General features: G+C 49.8%; 4 protein-coding genes across 4 annotated transcripts; 2 read left to right on the forward strand and 2 right to left on the reverse strand.

The window, feature by feature from the left end:
* Nucleotides 1–923: 923 nt before the first annotated feature.
* ENH_00064580 (Protein phosphatase type 2C alpha 2, related) lies at nt 924–4938 on the forward strand (the record flags this gene model as incomplete). Its single annotated transcript, XM_013582170.1, has 7 exons — nt 924–1427; nt 1837–1951; nt 2624–2749; nt 3061–3129; nt 3776–3960; nt 4317–4428; nt 4739–4938. The coding sequence occupies 7 exons, from the start codon at nt 924–926 to the stop codon at nt 4936–4938; spliced, it is 1311 nt and encodes a 436-aa protein (XP_013437624.1).
* Nucleotides 4939–5455: 517 nt separating this feature from the next.
* ENH_00064590 (hypothetical protein, conserved) lies at nt 5456–9732 on the reverse strand (the record flags this gene model as incomplete). Its single annotated transcript, XM_013582171.1, has 8 exons — nt 5456–5629; nt 5760–5848; nt 6276–6340; nt 7025–7277; nt 7627–7661; nt 8003–8139; nt 8448–8606; nt 9301–9732. 8 exons carry the CDS (start codon nt 9730–9732, stop codon nt 5456–5458), a joined length of 1344 nt encoding a protein of 447 aa, XP_013437625.1.
* An 899-nt stretch (nt 9733–10631) lies between these two features.
* ENH_00064600 (ribosomal protein L15, putative) lies at nt 10632–12441 on the forward strand (the record flags this gene model as incomplete). Its single annotated transcript, XM_013582172.1, has 3 exons — nt 10632–10645; nt 11550–11676; nt 11965–12441. The coding sequence occupies 3 exons, from the start codon at nt 10632–10634 to the stop codon at nt 12439–12441; spliced, it is 618 nt and encodes a 205-aa protein (XP_013437626.1).
* Nucleotides 12442–13055: 614 nt separating this feature from the next.
* Nucleotides 13056–19124, reverse strand: ENH_00064610 (hypothetical protein, conserved; the record flags this gene model as incomplete). Its single annotated transcript, XM_013582173.1, has 4 exons — nt 13056–16721; nt 17217–17601; nt 17811–17881; nt 18645–19124. 4 exons carry the CDS (start codon nt 19122–19124, stop codon nt 13056–13058), a joined length of 4602 nt encoding a protein of 1533 aa, XP_013437627.1.
* Between the last annotated feature and the right edge of the window lie 283 nt (nt 19125–19407).

Genomic DNA, 19407 nt, shown 5'->3' on the forward strand with positions numbered 1-19407 from the left:
GATGTTGTAATTGAAGCGCCTTCTGAGGTGTACGTACACCCCAGCTTGTCAGGAGTCGTGGCTTTGTTTGCTTTCGTCATTCCATTTTCAGTTTATTCTGTCGGGAGATTAAAAGCGATCCAGCTGCCTCTGCTGCTGCTGCTGCTGCTGCTGCTGCTGCAGCGCTTCGCTGTGGCACTTGCTGCACCCTTCCGCGCTGCTGTTTCTGCTGCTGCTGCTGCTTCTTTCGCTGCAGCTGCGGTGCTGCTGCTGCTGCGCGCGCTGCTGCTGCTGCTGCTGCTGCGCTGAGCTGCAGCCTTTGTGCCACATACTGAAGGGAATACTTGGAAGCAATTTTATTCTGTTCAATTAATATTCCTAAATTAACATTCTTAGAAGTTCGTCTTCGCCTCTGGGCTTTACTAGCACACCCTGCGGTGCAAGACAGGGAGCATGCATGCATGCATGCATGCAGTCCTTTTCAAAAGGAGTTCTCTTTGGTTTTAATCAATTTGAAAACTTTAAATCATTTTAAGTGGTTGAAGTTGTTAAAAAATGCTTTATTTCGCTTCCATGCAGCGAAAGTGAACCAGTGGTTCGTCTGCAGCCCCGACCACCGCGGGCCGCCGACAGTGGCACTGACCAGTGGGCCCGTTGCGGCTTTCTCTCGCAAAAAAGTCTTTGAAAGAAAATAAAACAAATTTAAAAAATTAATTTGTCTTTTTTAAACTTTAAATTCATCTAAATCGCACTGCCCAGCCCCCTCTGCGGCCTGCAGCCTCTCACCCCGAAGCGCGGCGGGCAAGTGACCAGGGCAGTTCCGGCGGGGGAAGTCGAATTTGTCTGCAAATAACTCCAAAATTGAAAGTAAAATAGAAATGAATAATTAATAACTTCGAATATTTGAAAGAAGCTGCTAATCAGAGCTCCAGCGGGTCGCCGGGATGGCGGGGGCTTTCAGGTTTGGGCGGCGCCGCGCGGCTCTTCGGGTTTCGCGTTCTTCTTTGTTTTTCGTTCTTTCTGTTTCCTGTTTGCTTTCCAACTTTTATTTTTCGAATTCTTTTCGTTTGAATTCTTCTTCTGACTTCTCCCTCGCCGCCGGCGCTGCAGCTTCGCCCGGGGCTGCTGCGTACCCCCCCGGAGGTGTACATACACCCGAAGGCGCAGAAGCGCAGGACGCTGCAGACACCCCCGAAGCTGTAGAGACACCCGAACTTGAACTCGACCCAAATGAGGCAAAACCTGCCGGAATTGAAGACTCTGAAGGCTTTCCAGAGGCTGGGGAAGGCTATGGACAGCGAGAGGGAGAAACAATCGAAGAAGAACTCCAAAAAATGACAAAGTTTGCAAACAAAGATGAAACAAAAATCAAATTCGAGGAAAAGACCGCCGGACATGTGCAGGCAGTCTCGGGGACCATGAGGGGAAGGAGACCCACAGACGAAGACGTAGGGATTAATTAATTAACTAATTAATTAATTAATTAATTAATTAATTAATTAATTAATCAATTAATTGAAGGTGACACGAGACAAGTCTCGCAGCACCCAGTGCCACAGCTAGGGAGCGGCAAGTGCTCATGTTTGCGTTTTTGAATTACAAAAAGGATTTTAAATTGATTTAAAGTACTTTTAAATACTTTTAAATACTTTTAAATGTTTTTTAAACAATAAAGCCCAACGCAGCAGGCAGATCTGCTTCAAAATGGATTAAAAGTACTTTCTAAACATCAAAATTTGGGCCAAGTGGAATGAAATTCAGGAAATAACAACTCTTGAACAACTCAACAGCAACACTTACTTCATGGGACTCTTCGACGGCCACGGCGGATCTCAAACTGCCAAATATTTAAAGCAAAATGCCCACAAGGAATTCGGTGAGGCACCACCCACCGCTGCTGCTGCTGCTGCTGCTGCTGCTGCTGTTGCTGCTGCCGTTGCTGCTGCCGTTGCTGCTGCTGCTGCTGCTGCTGCTGTTGCTGCTGCCGTTGCTGCTGCCGTTGCTGCTGCTGTTGCTGCTGCTGTTGCTGCTGCTGTTGCTGCTGCCGTTGCTGCTGCTGTTGCTGCTGCTGTTGCTGCTGCGTTGCTGCTGGTGTTGCTGCTGGTGTTGCTGCTGCTGTTGCTGCTGCGTTGCTGCTGCTGTTGCTGCTGCTGTTGCTGCTGCCGTTGCTGCTAAGAGGCAAAAGGCCTTTTTTGCCCCCCTGTGGCATTTCCTCCCAGCCACCAACCAAAGCCCAGAAGCAAAGTGTTTGGTGTCTGCGTTGCTGCACATTTGAAAATCTTGTTTTCTTTTTTGCTGCTGCATTCTCGTCTTTGAAGTCCACTTCATTGTTGCTTCTTAGCTGCTCAAGTCCCTGCTGCTGCACTGCGTCGGCCCCTTCTGTTTTGCTCTATTTTTGCCTGTCTTTATTCCCGTTCGCAATTTCACGCTATCTTTTAAGTTGCAGCAACAGTAACAGCAGCAGCAGCAGCAGCAGCAGCAGCAGCAGCAGCAGCGACGCAAGTAGCAGGAGTAGCAGTGCTCTGTGCCCATCGTCGACATGCCACTGCTGCTTCTGCCACTGTTGCTGCTGCTGCTGCTGCATTTTTGTTGCTATTTCTGCTGCTTCTTTCGCTGCGGCTGCTTGCTTTTGCTGCTGCTGCAGCTGCAGCACTGGAAGTGTCCGCCGATATTCCTCTGGAATACGACGAGGGAAAGATCTCCGAAGTTTGCATCGCAATGGACAAAAAAATAATCAAAAATAATATTTGCAAAAGATCAGGATCGACAGGTGAGCACATGGAGAGATATCGAGGGCACGCTTCAGCAGCAGCAACAGCAGCAGCAACAGCAGCAGCAGCAGCAGCTGCAGCAACAGCAGCAGCTGCAGCAATAGCCGCAGCAGTGACAACTGCAGCAGAATGCCGGGGCCAGCAACAGTAGACGAAGAAGCAGCAGCAGTGGCAGAAGAAGCCGACGCAGCAGCAGAAGCAGCAGCAGCAGTCTTAGATGCCAGCGCAACCACTTTAATCTGCCACTGAATTTAATTATTTATTTGCTGCTTTAATTTTTAAATTACTTTATTTGCTTTTTCTCTTTCAGCTGCAATGCTATTTGTTGAAAAGGACATCTTGCAGGAGCGAAGCTTCAGGTTGCATTCTGTTTTCGTCGGTAGGCCGCGAGCAGCGAAGTCCTTGTTTATTTGATTCTTCTTTAAAAAGTATTTCATTAATTTGAAATAAAACTTTTAAATTTAATATTTAATTGTATTCTTCTGTTTACAAACTCATTCCGGGCTTTGACTCGCCTGCACCCTTTGCAGCAGAAGCACTTCCTTTGGCTGCACCAGTTTCTTCGGTGGAAACAAAGTTGAAAAGGAGAACAAATAACAAGTTGTTTTTAAGATCCTTTGAAGAATTATATTTCAAGTTTGCAGCAGATCTGCAGCTGCACGGACTTCTGTGCAGCGAACAAGCTAACAGTTGAATATTCAACTTGATGTTGAATATTCAACTTGATGAAATATATTTACTTCATCAAGCTGCTGCTGTGCAGCTTAGTGCAACTTGATTCGCCCAACTGTGCTCTTAATTAAACTTGAAACTGAGTTTATGTTTCGCGTTGAAGAGTGGGCAATTAATTAAAGAATTCATTTTTCTTTCGCTGGCAGCTGAAGTGGTGAATGAGTGGCGGGGCGGCTGAAGGCCGTTTGCCTCGGCGAGGGAAGTTGGGAAATAAATTTAAAATGGAGAAGTGCATTAAAACAATAAAATAAAACATTTAATTTTATAAACATCTGCTTTCGCGTGCGGCTCAGGGGATTCCCGCATCAAGGCAATTGACTTGTCCAGCGACCGCTCGTTTTACCTCACTGAAGATCACAAGCCAGAAAGAGAAGAAGAAAAGCACAGAATTGAACTCAGTGGCGGCCGCGTCTACGCAGTGCATAATGTGTACCGCGTCAACGGCATTCTGAACGTGTCTCGGGCTTTTGGTGACAGCGTAAGAAACTGCAGGCTTCGCTTCGTTTCTTCCTTCGATAAATCAGAGTTTCCACCATTTATTAAATGCTAAGACGCTAGTGACGCACCAGGGCTTTCATTATTCATTTAATAAGGTGCTAAGGGCTTGAAAGAAGCAGCAGAAGTGACGCGCTGGGGCTTTAGGAGGCAGAGTTAGACAGCAGCCAGCTGGGATCAGCTTCCTCAGCTTTCTGTTTGCTGCGCGGGCCGTTGGCGAGTTCTGACGCTCATTTGACGGCGCATTTTGCTGAAAGTGTTTAAATAAATCCCGAGAAATTGTTTAAATGCCTTTTTATGCATCTGGGGGTCTCAAGAAAGCTCTGTTCGCACCCGCAGATCCTCAAGGACTATTCGGCTCGCCCGCCGTACGAGCAGCCGGTGGTGGCGCTGCCGGGGCAGCTTGAGGAGTTCATATCGCCTTCTTTTGTGATTCTAATTGCCTGTGACGGTGAGCCATGGCATTCTCTCCCATTTGCCTCGAAATGTAGCTAGCTAGCTAGCTAATAGCTGCAGCTTTCCCGCAATCCCGTGCGGCGGTCGGCCCTGGCTAGCTGCAGGCTAGCTTTTACCTAGCCTTCCCCGCCTGCCTCCGCAGTCTGCAGCAGCGCGGGTGTAGCTGCGGCGCTCTCTGCTGCTTCTTGCAGCAGAAAAGCCGCTAAATAACAATTTAGAAATAAAGAATAGACCGCTGGAGAGTCAAAAGAGCAGGCAGCAGCAAACAAGAAGCTCCTGTGACTTGCGCTGCTGCTGCGCGGCAGGAGTGTTCGAAACAGTCGACGCGGACCTGGACAACTTGGTGCGGCAGCAGCTGAAAAAGACGAACTTCGATTTGCTGAAAACTGTCCAAGAGATTCTGCAAGTGGCCTACAGCCGGGGCTCTCAAGACAACTTGTCGCTCTTGCTGGCGCGCGTGAACAACGAAGTGCAGCAAGAAGGCAGCCCCTTCGCCCTCGGCTGATCTGGCAGCCCTTTATCTGTATTGGCATTTGCAATACAGTACAAAGTATAAATTTATATACGCATGTATATATGATATATATATATATTACTTCTATAAATGTGTATATATATACATATATACACCTCTATATATATACTTTTATAGAGCTTACACAGCGGCGTATATATATATATAATATATATATATATAACTCTACATATATGCCTACGTAGAGGCGTGGGAAAAGGCAAGCTTCCGACTGCATGCCGGGGGTGCGCAGCTACAACTGCAGATTCGGACTTTTCGTTCTACACTTTTGTTCTTCTCTGTCTACTTCTGCACATTTCCTTGACTTGCCTGCCACTGAAGTCTAAAGGCTGAGTGACTTCGTAGAGGGGAGGTTCAACTTGGGAGAAAAAAGATGGAAAGCCAAAGTGAAAGCAAAGAAGGAGAACAAAACTTCTCCATACTTGTTTAATAGCCAAGTACGCAAGTGAGGAGGGTGTGATGGCCTTAGCAGCCATTCATTCAGTGGCTACTGCTGCAGCGTGATCATCTTTTGCTTGATTTGCTTCTGGTTTGCCACAAACTTTTCGTAAGGCAAAACGTAAATAAAAATGAATTCCTGCAGAGTCTGCACAACAGACTTCGTGCTGCTGCTGCTGCTGCTGCTGCTGCTGCTGCTGTCGGGTAAAGTGCTGAAGCGCACCTGCGAAGAGCAGAAGCAAAACCAAAAGGGAGGTAATTAATGAGCAGCTACTTGGCTACCTACAGGGGCCACTTGATTTATTATTGCCTTGTTCATTACATAAATTAATATATTTGTTCATTTAGTTTACTGTTTGGTTTGTCGGCGCGGCGAACGTGAGCTCGGATCCCTCGGACAAAATTTGATGTTCCATTTCCGCAAAGATGTAGTTAGAACGGCCTGAGATTATTGGAGAACAGCCAAATAAAGAAATAAACAAACTTATCCGTAAGTTTGTTTATTTCTTTATTTGGCTATAAACAAATGAACAAAGTGACGATTCGTTGACATGAAGGCTGGTCTGTTTTGTAATTCGTTGGTGACCAGAAAAACAAACAAACCCATGAGCAAAAAGGGCTAGGATATAGAAAAGGAAGAACTTAAAGTACAATCAGAAGTTGAAATAAAGGGAAAAGAAGCACTAAGAAGAAGGACACTGCATGGGAAGATAAGCTGGAAAAGAAATTAAAATTGGCGCGTCAGAACAGTGTCCAGCAAATTGAGAAGGGATGAAAAATAAATACAATTTATACTGCCCACGCATTTAACACACGAAGTTTGAAAAGTTCATAAATGAATTAAAACACCCAAATGCCATGCTGCCGACCTGCGGCGTTTTCTGCCTTTTGCTTTTTGGCCTTTTGCTTTTGTTCTCCTTTCTCTTTGTACACTCTGCGAACAAAAAAATAAAGCACAACAAAAAGATTTGCACATTAATCACCAGAACAAAGCACAACAAATAGATTTGCACATTAATCACCATCTTTATCAATATGACGACATCCACCTTAAATAGCAAAGTGGGAATTCAGCTCCGAAGCTGCGACATAAGAATTGGTAAAAAACTTCCAAATAAAAGAAAGCAAATTTACAAAAAATTTCAGGCCAATTAAACAACTAGAGGCAGTAAAAGGACAAAACTCTAGGAAGTAAAAGGATGAAATTGTAATCGAGCCAGGGAGCAAGCACCAGCTTGCAATCAGTAAATAAAGGGCGAACAGCTAGTAAGGGAAAAACTTGAGAAATAATTAATGAGGAGAACTTTTACAGGTGCGAAATTGAAAGGAAAAGAACCAAAACAACAAATGGCTGAAAGATAAGAGCCAAAGATGCAGGCAGCACTGCGGAACAAGATGTAACAACCAACAGAGAAGTTGCAAGCAAGAAGCGGCACACAGAACTAAACAAGAGAGAAATGAACAAGTGATAATAAAAGACAGTAAATAAAAAGCAACTAATTACAATGGCAATACGTTGGTCTTTAATTACACATTTATGAAATCAAAACGTAAAAAATATATGCACATTATGCAGGCAAACGCGCAAATGAAAAGCTAGAGCCAAACTGCCACTCACAGCGCCACGCCCAGCACGTGAGAAAATTTGTAAAACTTTCTTTCAGCTTCTTCCATCTCTTCTGTCTGCAGCGACCAATTGACGTCTTCGAGCAGAGACAAATAAGACTCTGCAACGATTTCGAGCGGCAAGTTGCGGTATCTCCCGCAAATCAGCACACAGGGATTGCTGTTGCTGCTGCTGCTGCTGCCTTTGCTGCTGCTGCTGCCTTTGCTGCTGCTGCTGCTGCTGATACAGGGGGTAAGCAGCTTTCCTGCGGCAAGGAAAAGACGCACAGCAATATCTGCTGCAGAGCAAGTGGCCGTGACCATAGGCAGATATATTCGGGCAAATGCAAAGAGACATAACTTATAATGAACGGGAAACAAACTTGAAACAAATTCAAAACCATCTTGAGGAAAATTCACAAGAACTCAAAGAACTGTCGCCGCCAAAATAGCACAAGTTGGACATACTAATTGGGTCAACTGAATGATTTCACCAATCAGTCGACAAATGTAATTGATTGAATTCATCAACTTTTCAGAAAAACAATTAATAGCTAATTAGTCGCTCATCGAATGGCCAAATAACTTTCCAGACAAATCAATTCTTCGCCTCACTTATTTCGTTTTCTGTGCTTTGCGGCGCATTCGACCTGCGACACACAAGAGAATTGAACTTAGAATAAATAAATCAATACGGTGATATTAGTGACGGGCTGTTTGCCGCTTGCAATTAGTAATTAGAATGGCCACAGGCAGTCGCTGATATGAATTTGGGGTTGCAGTAGCTGAGCATGAGTTGGCAGCAGCAGCAGCAGCTCAGCGTCAACTGCTGCTACAGCTGCTGTATCTGGGCTGCTGCTGCAGCTGTTGAAACTGAACTAGCAGCTGTCAGCCTGCAGCCGCAGCAACTGAATCTGAACTTGCAGCAGCAGCAGCAACAGCAGCTGGGTGTAAGTGGGCTGCTGCAGCAGCTGAACTTGAACCTGCTCACTTCGCCAGCTGCAGAACTTTCGTTAAGATCGGATCTGTTGCAGGAGTGTGCTGCTGCAGCGAAAGTAAAGAAACGAAGCCAACGGCTGTCCCCGTGTTCCCGTCTTCCGCTATGCGGATGACGCTGCCAATGTTTCCCTGGGAAGAGGAGAAAAGCAGCAGCAAATGAACAGCAGATTGCAAACAAATAACAAAATAAATGAATATATAAATTAATGGAGTAAATAATAAGCGATAAATCAGCAACACGCCGGCAAATAAAGGAGAAGCAAATCGAGAAGAAGCAAATGAAACTGAAACTAGAAAACGTGAATTCACTTGAAGCTGGAAACAAGCAGCGGCAGGTGACTAGAGCAATTGAAGGTGCCCGCAAATAAACCTCAATCAAAACAAATCCGTACAGAAATGCAGAAATAAACAAATAAACCAAAGGGGCTTCGGCTCACCTGGTTAGCCACTGCATGCGCCAAGGGCTTGAGCTGCTGCTGCTGCAGCTGCAGCTGCCCATACACGCGACTTTGCTTCAGCAGCAGCAGCAGCAGCGGCTCGTCCGTTTCTTTAGGGTCGAACAACTCGAAAGAGGCGCTGAGTTCGCCGTCAGAGTCCTGAGGCGAGGAGTGAACACAAAAGAATTCAGAAAAGACAAAAGACTCCAAACAAGTGCAAACAAATGCAAAATAATTGAAGTAAAGCAGCCCAAAACACAGAAACTCAATTAAATTAAAAGTTCTAAACCCTAATTGCAGAAACGCGCAAACAAATGGAGCTCTATTGGCTATTGGCTGTTCAGGAGAGCCAGTTCAACAAACTGAAAACTTTGGACTCAGGCGGCTCTTGCCTCTGCATTAACTTATTTGTTTAATTTCCAACTTATTAATTTAATTATTCATTGTTTTATATTTGCAACTCAAAGTTTATTCCATTTTGCTTCGATTTCGTCTGATGTGCATCGAATAGCACTCATTTCCGTGGGCCCATATACTAGCAGCGTGCACCCGAAGGCGTCTAGGGTTTAGGGTTTAGGGTTTAGGGTTTAGGCGCATAGTATAAGCAACTATGTGCCCAAAAGCCTAAATCCTAAACCCTAGACCCTAAACCCTAAACCCTGAACCCTAGAGCCTAAACCCTAGACCAAGCTGGCCTCGTTAGTATGCAGTTTCGACAACAAAGGCAGAGGCTCTAGTTGTACCAGACTCACGGCTTCAGGAGTTAGTGTTTAGGGTTTAGGGTTTCGAGAGTTAGCGATTAGGGTTTAGGGTTTCGGGAGTTAGGGTTTAGGGTTTAGGGTTCGGGGTTTACGTCTTCTGAATCACGGTCATCCCCGCCAACGAATTGAAGCTCAGAGCTTCCGCTGTCGCTTTCATCTTCGCTGCTGCTGCTGCTGTTGCTGTAGCTGCTGCTCTTGCCTTTGCTGCTGCTGCTGCTGCTGCTGCTGCTGCTGCCTTTGTTGGTGCACTTGGTGGGTTGGCTGCTGTCGCTCTCTCCCTCCTCAGACTCTGCTGCTGCTGCTGCTGCTGCTGCTGCTGTTTGTTCTCTCTGTCGTTTCTTTGTCTGCGCCTCTTTTCTTTTGGCTTTGGCTTGCAAGACAATTTCCTTATTTGCTTCTCCATTTGTTTGTCCTTTTTTATCTTTCTTTATTTGTTTAACTTCCTCCTGAGTTGATCTTCCTGTTCCTTGTTCTGTTTGCTTCTTCTTCTTTTTCTGCGTTTGCTGCTGCTCTGCGTTTGTCATTTTGACGGACTTCGAACCAATTAAGGACACAAAGCTGCTGCTGTCGCTGCTGCTGTTGCTGCTGCTGTTGCTGCTGCTGTTGCAGCTGCTCTTGTGGCTGCTGGTCTTGTTCCCGCACCGGGGGATATTTTCGCTGCTGCTGCTGCTGCTGTTTTCTCTTGGGGTGCTGCTGCAGGAGCTATTGTTGAAGCAGCTGCTGCTGTCGCTTCGCTGCAGCAGCCGCCAGCTTGTCCCTGCCTCTGCAGCTGCTGCTCTTTCTTGAGGCAGCAGAAAACTCAAAAATTATTTATTTAAATGTCAAAAAGAAGGAAATAAAGGGGCAGAGGGCCCCGCCGCCGCCCTTCAAATGCTGCGGGCAGCTGCCAGTGTTGAGCAGCGGTGAGCATACAGCCGAGATAAAATGAATTCAAAAAACATGAAATAATACTTTTTAAACTTATTTTTTGTCTTCCGAGAAGAACACACACGACGGAAAGTCCCGCGCAGCAGAAGAAGCACACGCTAGCTGTTGTTCGTGTTAGACTTACTGCTGCAGCTGCTGCAGCTGCTGCAACTGCAGCCGCTGCAGTTGTTGCTCATGTTGCCGCATAAGCGGCAGTCAGAAAGTGGGGATTTAATCCAGTTAAACTAAATCGACTACTTTAATTTAATGCATCGAATTGCTGTAGTCACCCTAGTTAACGTTTTGGGGCTGAGGCAGTAGCGTGGGGCTGCTGCAGCTGCTGCTGCAGCAGCAGCAGCAGCGGCTGCTGCTGCTACTCCAGTGGGCGGCGCGCGCTGGTTGTTGGATTTGATTGGACAAATTTGGATTGGCAGGTGTCCATACACCTAAGATATTTATTTCTTTGGTGTTTCCGGCTGCTGCTGCCGCTGCCGCTGCTGCTTTCGATTCCGGGAAGATGGGGGCCTACAAGTGAGTTTGTTGCTTCCGTTTGTGTCCCTTTTGTTCCGCAGTGTAGTTTTTTCGTGGCAATACTATTTATTCCATTTGTTTTGTTTTCTTCTTTCCCATCTTTGCTTTTCCGGCGGCGCTGCTGCCTCTACACCCCACTGCTGCAGGAGGAGCAGCAGCACCCCGCGACTCCCCACGCATGCAGCAGCAGCAGCAGCTGCCTGCAGCGCGTTTGTCTTCCCCATCTGCTTATTTTTTAATTTTTAAATTCAGCTGTGCAATTAAGAGCGCTTGCTGCTCAACCCACCTCCCCCATGGGCCCTCAGGGGCGCGGCAGCAGCCAATAGGCAGACACGTTGGCGGTTTGCATGCAGCAGCGTTTGCTGCTTTTATTTCCCCTTTATTTCTCTCTTTTTAATTCTTTTTTGATTCCCTTTTCTCAAGGCAAAGCCTTCTAATCACGGGCGAACGCAGTTTGCTTCTGCATGCATCGACGCGCCGTCCACACTCCTCTCTTATTTATTCATTTACTTATTTATATTCTTTCCTTTAGAGTCTCAGGCAAAAAAGGTCCCAAAGATTGCCACATGTTTGCAGCTGTGAAGCGCCGAGTGCCTTTGTGGGCGGCTGCGGCAAATGCTGCACAAGGAGAGGCAGCTTTGCTGAGTTATTCTTTCGTGTCGTTTCTTCAGTTTTCTTTTTCTTTCTTCTTCTGGGACTTATTCCATTTGTTTGTTCTTGTTCTTACTTATTTTTAGTTTGTTTATGTGCAGAATTTTTCTTTTTTCCGTTTACAAATTCGGCGAATGTTGAATTTTGTTCGATTGCAAGAAAGCTTTCGTGCGCGGAATGAGCCCCATGTTTGTGTCCGAATTAATTAATTGTTTTATTTTTGAATTGAGTCCTTTGTTGGATTTCTTTTTAGGTACTTGGAAGAGCTCTGGAAGAGAAAGCAATCAGATGTGCTGCGCTTTCTGCTGCGTGTGCGCACGTGGGAGTACCGCCAGCTGCCGGCCGTGCATAGGTGCAGCCGGCCGACGAGGCCTGACAAGGTGAATGGGGCAGCAAAACAGGAAAATAAAAGTTAAAAATTAGTAAATAAATAAAACTTTAGCATATTTCAGGTGGATTCGCAGTTGGAATTGGCTGAGACTGCGCGTTTCCCGTTTCGCGGGCTTCGGCTGCGCGGCGCCGCAGTCTGCACTTGAATAAGTTGAACTTTGCGGGGAGTGTGCGAACTGGGCAGCGAACTTTGCAGATATTTTGTTTTAAATTAATTATAATGAATGAATTACGTTTAAATAGTTTTGTTTTTCCGCGTTTGGCGCTGCATTCCGCAGGCGCGGCGGCTGGGCTACAAGAAGAAGCAGGGCTTCGTGATCTACCGCGTGCGCGTGCGCCGCGGAGACCGCAAGCGAATGGTGGCGAAGGGCATTGTCTACGGAAAGCCGACGAACCAGGGCGTGCGGAAGCAGAAGGCGAAGATGAATCTGCGGGAAGTGGCGGAGCGGCGGGTGAGCCGCAGCGTCTGCGGCAACTTGCGCTGCCTGAACAGCTACTGGGTGGGCCAGGACGCCGTCTACAAGTACTACGAAGTCATTTTGGTGGACCCCAGCCACGCGGCCATTCGCAACTGCCCCCGCTACAAGTACCTCTGCAAGAGCACCATGAAGCACCGCGAGCTCCGCGGCCTCACTGCTGCCGGCAGGAAGTCCAGGGGCCTCACTTGCAGGGGCTCCAAGAACAGCAAGCGCATGCCCAGCGTGCGGGCCAACTGGAAGCGGCGCCAGATGCTGCAGCTGCGCCGGCGCAGATGAGCGCCCCGCAGCAGCGGCGCCGCTGCTGCTGCTGCTGCTGCAGCAGCAGCAGCAGGGGCGGCGCTGCGCTGCTGCGCCTTGTTGTCGTTTTCTTGTGTGGAGGAGAGAGGCCGAAACAGATCTTTCAGTCACGGAATGCCACGCGTTTCTTGTTCCCCGCGAAGCAGCTTTGCTGCGCTTTAGTTTCGCTGCTGCTGACCTAGTTGCTGCTGCTGCTGCTGCTGCCTGGTTGCTGCTGCTGCTGCTGCTGCCTGGTTGCTGCTGCTGCCTGGTTGCTGCTGCTGCTTAGGCCTTTAAATGGCTCGCCGTGAGATGGCTTCTGTTTATTTTGCTGCACTTCTTCTACCTAGTTCTTCTATTTGGCTGGCGCCGCTGCAGCGCTCCACTACTCTCGCAATAAACCTTCAGAGGTGCACTGGCGCAAAGTGCTGCAGCGAGCAGCAGCAGCAGCAGCAGCAGCAGCAGCAGCAGCAGCAGCAAAGGGATCAAAAGGTACTGAACGAACGGGTCGAGTTGAAAAGCGGGAGCGGAGCCAACGAAAAGGGTCCACGCAAGATAAAATAGGAGATGCACATAAGTCAACGCAAAGAGCACTTCAGTTCGTTTGTGCTTCCTCATCTGTCCGTCAGCTGCTGCAGCTGCTGCAGCCGCTGCAGCAGCTGCCGCTGGATCTGCTGGGCAAGCAGCAGCTGCCCCGAGCCGCCGCTCGCGCTGCTGCTTCTTAGATTGCTTTTCATATTGTTGAATACTTCGCTGCAGTTCATTTGCCTTTGCTGAAAGAAGGCGCTGCGCCTCTCCCGCTGCTCGTGGCACCACCGCAGCTGCTCCTGCGCTGGCCGCGAGCATATGTCAACCAGAGAGTCGAAAGCTGCAGCCTCCAGCGACAGAGGATCCGCTGCTGCTGCTGCTGCTGCTGCTGCTGCTGCTGCTGAGTCAGTCCTAGCTGGGTTCGCGGGGTATGCGTGCAGCCCGTGCTCCGACGGGCGCCCAGCGGCAGGCGCTTCTGCGGTTGCTGCTGCTGTTCCTTCTCCTGCAGCAGCAGCAGCTGCTGCTGCTGCTGCTCTGGCGTGCTGCGCGCTTGCTTCTCTAATAATGTCTTTGAGAGACTCGGCAAGAGCCACCAGCGGAGCAGCACAGAAGCAGTTGTCGAGTGTATCTACAGGCAAGGGTGCAGCGGCGAATGCTGCTGCTGCATCTGCCACGCATTGACTCACTATGCTAGCCCACAGCTGCTGCTGTTGCTGCTGCGGGATGCTGCCGCCGCCAGCGCAGCGCAGCTTCCAGTACAGGTCCCGCAGCTGCCGCTGCTGCTGCTGCGCGGCCGCAGCAAAGGCAGCAGGCACTGCTGCTGCTACTCCTCCTGCTACAGCCGGAGGCCCCCAGTCTGCTGCTGCTGTTTCTTTGGCAGCAGCAGCAACTGCGTCCATGAAGGCGCTGCTGTTGCACAGGAGAGACGCGAGGTGTCTATACACTAGAGCCCGCAACTCGCTAACCGCCATCTCCGTATCTTTTATTGTGTTTATTATTTGCTGCTGCTCTTCAAAGGACAAAGATGATAACAAGCCCGTATTGCAACCAGCACCAACCTGGTGTTGCTGCTGCTGCTCCTGCTGCTGCTGCTGCTGGGAGCTTTGTCGCCCATGCTGCTGCTGCTGTTTCTGCTGCTCCTGCTGCAGGCCATGCATAATTAACTGGGTGTGTAGAGCCTGTAGCAGCTGCTGAGCTGACTCCACAGCAGAAACTTTGTGCGTGAGGCCCCATAGGGACCCCGGGCTATGCTGCTGCTGCATGGGCGGCACCAGCTGTAGCAGCAGCAACTGCTGCTGCTGAGAGTGAGGCAGCCGCGTGCTGCTCGTCAGCGATAGAGAGGAGCTGCTGCTGTCCAGCCCTTCACCGCTGCTGCTGCTGCTGCTGAATTGAAATGTCAGCCTGTGCTTTAAGGGTTTGAGGTGCTCGTTTGTCTGCTGCAGCAACAACGCGAGGTGCGGCAGCAGCAGCTTCAGCAGCTGGGCGTCCTCTGCTGCTGCAACGAAGGCGCACATCCTCCTGTCCTTCTTGCTCTTTTCAGTTTTAATTTTTTCCATTTTGCTTTTTTCGGTACTTAGACACAAAGCGGCTGAGCAAGGCTCAGCCAGCAGCGAGCTCAACTCCCCTGGGAGGGCAGCAGCAGCAGCAGCAGCAATGTACAGCCGCAGCAACCGCAGCATCGCTGCTACTGTGGCTGCTGCTGCCCCTGGCGCTGCGGCAGCAAGCTGCCAATACACCTCAAGTTTCCTCGCTACTGCAGCGGCAGCAGCAACGACCACCGGAGAGCTGCCTGTACACCTCACTGAGCTTGCTGCTGCTGCTCGCAGCTCCAAATCTATCGCAGCTAGCTCTGCAGCAGCTAACGAGCGCTGCTGCTGCTGTTGCTGCTGCAGGGCCCGAGCAGGATCCATTGCTGCTGCTGCAGCAAAGGGCTTGCCTGGCTGCCACGTGGCAAATGGGTTTTGTGCGTTGGCCGCCACCAGCTGCTGCCCGCACCTTTGACACCTCTTTGAGCTTTTATTTAGTTGTCTTCCTTTATTTCCGTTTGCTGCATTTAAACTGGAGGCATTCCCGTCGGCGTCGCTGGTGGGAAGCGGAGGCGCTGTGGCGAAGCACGAGTCCTCTAGTGCAGCCGACGGCAGCGGCCAAGAGATGCTGCCGCTGCTGCTGCTGCTGCTGTGAAAGGAAAGCAGCAGCACGGGCTGCCTGTGTCTCACCGGGAGTCGATCCCAGCTCTCTTTCCTGATTTGTTGCAGCAGAACAGCAATGGTTTCTGTCTCCAGGTGAGACAGCGCAGCTTCAACTCGCAGCAGCAGCAGCTCATGCAACCTGCTGCTGCTGCTGCAGCTACTGCTGCCGCTGCTGTTTCTGCTGCTGCTTTTGGTGGTACTGCTGGAGTTGGCGGTACCTCTGCACGAGTCCACCGCGCCAGGATCAGCTGCAGCTGCAGCAGCTGCTGTTAGTGCTGCTGCTGCTGCTGCTGCGTCCGCTGCTACAGCTGCTGCTGTCGCATCTGCAAGTGTTTGCAAATCCAAGAGCCCATCACTGAGGCCTGCCGCTGCTGCGCCTGTTGCTGCTGTTGCTAGGGTTGTTGCTGTTGCTGCAGCTGTTGCTGCTGCCTGCAACAATTTGTCAGCCTCTGGGTTAGCAGCAGCAACGAACGCCTCTCCCGCTGCAGTAAAGGCTCTCAGTGCTGTAGCAAAAGATATAAAATCAGAAAGTGCAGCAGAGTCATCTACAGCGATGGGCACCACAGCAGCCACCTCAGCTATCTGCTGCTGCAGCTGCTCCCACAAGCTGCGCCGCTGCTGCAGCAGCAGCCGCCGCACTTGCAGCAAAAATAAACCCAGTCGCAGACCAGACGGGAGACCTCGTAGCCTCTGCCGCGCTCTTGCTGCCAATTCCATTGCGCTTGGGCTGTTGCTGTTGCTGCCACCTGTCGATTCAGCTGCCGCTGCTGCTGCAGCTGCTGCTGCAATGTCGAAGTCTGTTTTGCTGCTGCCAGCAGCAGCACCATCTTCCTCGCGTTGCGCTTGCCGATGCTTCTGAAGCTGCTCCTGATGCAGCTGCTCCTGCTGCAGCAGCATGAGCTGCTGCTGCTGTGCCTGCTGCTGCTGCTGTGACCATTCGTCCAGTACCCAGAGAGCCTCTGCTGCGTGCCACCTAATAAGAGCAGCAGCGCCGACGAGAAAGTCAAACAGCAAGCCCATCAGCCTAATAAGACAAGCAGCGCCATCGGCTGCTGCAACAGAAGTAGCGAGAGAAGCGGCAGACGGGAGGCCCAAGACATCTGCTGCTGCTGCTGCTGCGCCTGCAGCAGCAGCAGCTGCTGCTGCTGCTGCTGTCCCCGGACCAGCAGCAGCGTCCGGCAGCAGCAGCAGTCTGCTCCGCAGCTGCTGGCGCACCTCAAGGCTCTCAGCCTCTGCCTCTGAGAAGGCGGCAGCATCAGCAGGCACGTACGCAAACAGCACCTGACGTGCTGCAGCAGCAGCTGCTGCTGCTATTGCTGCAGCAACAGCAGCGCCCACGGAGGACGAGGGGGGCAGCAGAGAAAAGGCGCTAACCGCAGAGTAATACAGCCCCCATGTGTCCTCGCTACTGCCTGAAGCAGCAGCAGCAGCAGCAGCAGCAGCAGCAGCAGGTTTTGCAGGCCTTTTCCAGCAGCAGCTGCAAGAGGGGGGCGGCAGTGAACGCGCCGCCAACTGCAGCACGCAGCTGAGTTCGGATTTAAGTCTGTTGGTCATCTGCTGCGCCTGAGGACACAAAAGAAGCAATTATGTCTTCGCGCGCAAATAAATATATAAATTTATACTTAAATATATGATATATACTTAATAAATATATGCATACAGTGCATATACATATATATGTGCCTCCTTGCATGAAGTGCAGCCGCTGCTGCAGCAGCTGCAGGCAGCTGCTGCTGCTGCTGCTCTCCGCCGCAGCTGCAGGTAACTGCAGCTCCTGCAGGGTTTAGAGGCAAACAGAACGTGAGGACTAAAGAGGCAGCAAATCAGAAGAGCAACTACGGGCAGACAAACAGGCTTCAGCAGCAAATGCAGCAGCAGCAGCAACCTCAGCAGCAGCAAACGCAACAAGAAATGTTGCTGCCCGCACAGGGCTCCACAACGAATGCGCTGGGACGCAGCAAAAGTTTGGCCACTGGATTATGCGCCTAAGCTGGACTGCCAAACAAAGCAAGGGTTTGGTGTTTAGGGTTTAGGGTTTAGGGTTTAGGGTTTTCAGACCTTTGCTGCTGCTCTTTTTGCATACAGCTGTATCTTCTGCTGCGCCTTTGGATCCACTTCTGGGCTTGCGCCGTTCACTCCTTTTGCATCAATTATATTATTTGTTATATTTGTTGCATTTGTTGCAGTTATTGCATTTGTTATATTTGTTGCATTTGTTGCATTTGTTACATTTGTGCTGCTTGTCTTCGTAGAGATGCTTAGAGCAGCAGCTTCCATGAGAAGAGCTGCCTGCAGCGGCAAGTCAGCAGCCGCAAAGGAGCAACTAGCAGCAGCAGTAACGGCGGCTTCGAGCTGCTGCAGCCGCAGCAGCTGCTGCTGCTCCTGCTGCAGCTGCTGCTGCCGCTGCTGCTGCTCCAGAATTGACAAAGGCAGCAGCAAATGGCTGCGGTGAAAGTCGGACAAATAAAAACGAAGCGATCTCGCTGAGACAAGTAAACCTTCTACTGCTGATTGGAGGCCCCTGCAGCAGTCAAAAGCAACGAGAAAAGAGCAAACAAGTTGCAAAATAACTAAATAAATAAGTCAATGGTGAAAAAGTTCAACTATAAAATGCAAATAACTGAATTTATTCATTCAACAACTCAGCCCCACCCCAAAACCGAAGCAGCCTTCGTCAGCTCATCTCTCTGCTCCGCCACCAGAGCCTTTAAGATTTGAGTGGCCTGTACATACACCTCAAAAAAGAAAAGTAGAAATAAGTGAAGTTGCATTTGTTCGCAAAGTGCACATACACTTCTAGTGTACATACACTCCAGCCTGATGTGTTCGCGCGCTTTATTTCTGCAAAAAGGCACTTCATTAATTCATTCTTTTTCACTTATGCTGGAGCCCAACTGGCTGCCTAAGAGCCCCCACGCAGCCAACTTCAAGGCCTTTTTGATTAATTTAAAAATATATTTCAAATTTAACTTCTGAAGTTTTGTTAGCTTGAGAAACTCCCTGCAGCCTCCGCCTCTAAAACGCCCCCAAGGGATTCCGTGGACACAGCGAGACACCAGCCACGGCTAGGCACTCATATGTACACATTTATCTATACTTATAATATATATATATCCATATACTCATACATAATATATATATATTCATATATATATATGTGCATACGTATACATGCATGCATATATATAATACATATATACACAGATATGCATGCATTACAAATATATACAACATATGTATATATATATATATACATATATATACAACATATATATATATATTGTGTTGAAAGTAAAAGAGCTAAAGTGGAGAGAAGCCCCAGCCGTTCAAACAAAGGGGCAGTCAAACGCAGGCCATTTGGCCGTGGCCGCTGGCTGCGGGCGTCCATAGAGAAGCGCCCATAGTTAGCCGCAGCCCCAAGAGTTGAAGATAAGTCTAAGACTTTTTGCTAAAGAGGAAGTTGTGCAAAGAAGTGGCCCCGCTGACCTCCCCCTTGTGCTTCAGCAGCTGCTCCAGACGCACAAGAACGTTAACTATCAACTCGCCCTGCTGCGGCAGCTGCTGCAGCTCCCAGGCGACGCAGGCGGAGGCGCGGGGTGTCCGTGCGCCTGTTGCTGCTGCTGCTGTGCCTGCTGCTGCTGCTGCTGTGTCTGCTGCTGCTGCTGCTGCTGCGTCTGCTGCTGACGCGGACTCGTCTACTGTGTACACTTCGGCGAGGCGAGCCACGAACGCCTCAGCAGCAGCAGCAGCAGCGCAGGATCTGCTCTTGCCCTCATTTTTACTTGCTGCTGAAGCTGAGGCGCAGCGGAGTGGCCCCTCGGTGTTGTCTGCAGAGGCATTCTTCTCCGCTGAGACGCAAGGGCTGCTTGAGCTGGAGACAGAGTGGCCCTGCTGCTGCTCTTGCTGCTGCTGCTGCTGCTGTTCAGCCCGCGCAGAAGCGGGAGCTGCAGCACCTGCGTCTGCCATTCCTCTGCTGCGCTTTGCTGCTGCCGGCCCTGCGGCTGTGGCTGCGGCGGCGAGCAGCTGGTGGTGGCGCCTGAGGGCTCATTTGGGGCCCTCTGTGGCAAGCGGTGCCTTGGCTGAGGAAAGCAGCAGATCCGGTCAAGTGCAGAGCATCCAAATGGTAACCAGAGGTCCAACGGACGACGGGGAAGTTTCAGGGAAGCAAGAGGGGATAAATGAGAAAATAATAAATAGAAACTCCCAGTGATGTTTAAAACACGCAAAGACAAGGAAAATACAAGAGGAT

This window comes from Eimeria necatrix, genomic scaffold (assembly GCF_000499385.1).
Source record: "Eimeria necatrix Houghton genomic scaffold, Enh_scaff58, whole genome shotgun sequence".
NCBI classification, from domain to species: Eukaryota; Apicomplexa; class Conoidasida; order Eucoccidiorida; family Eimeriidae; genus Eimeria; species Eimeria necatrix.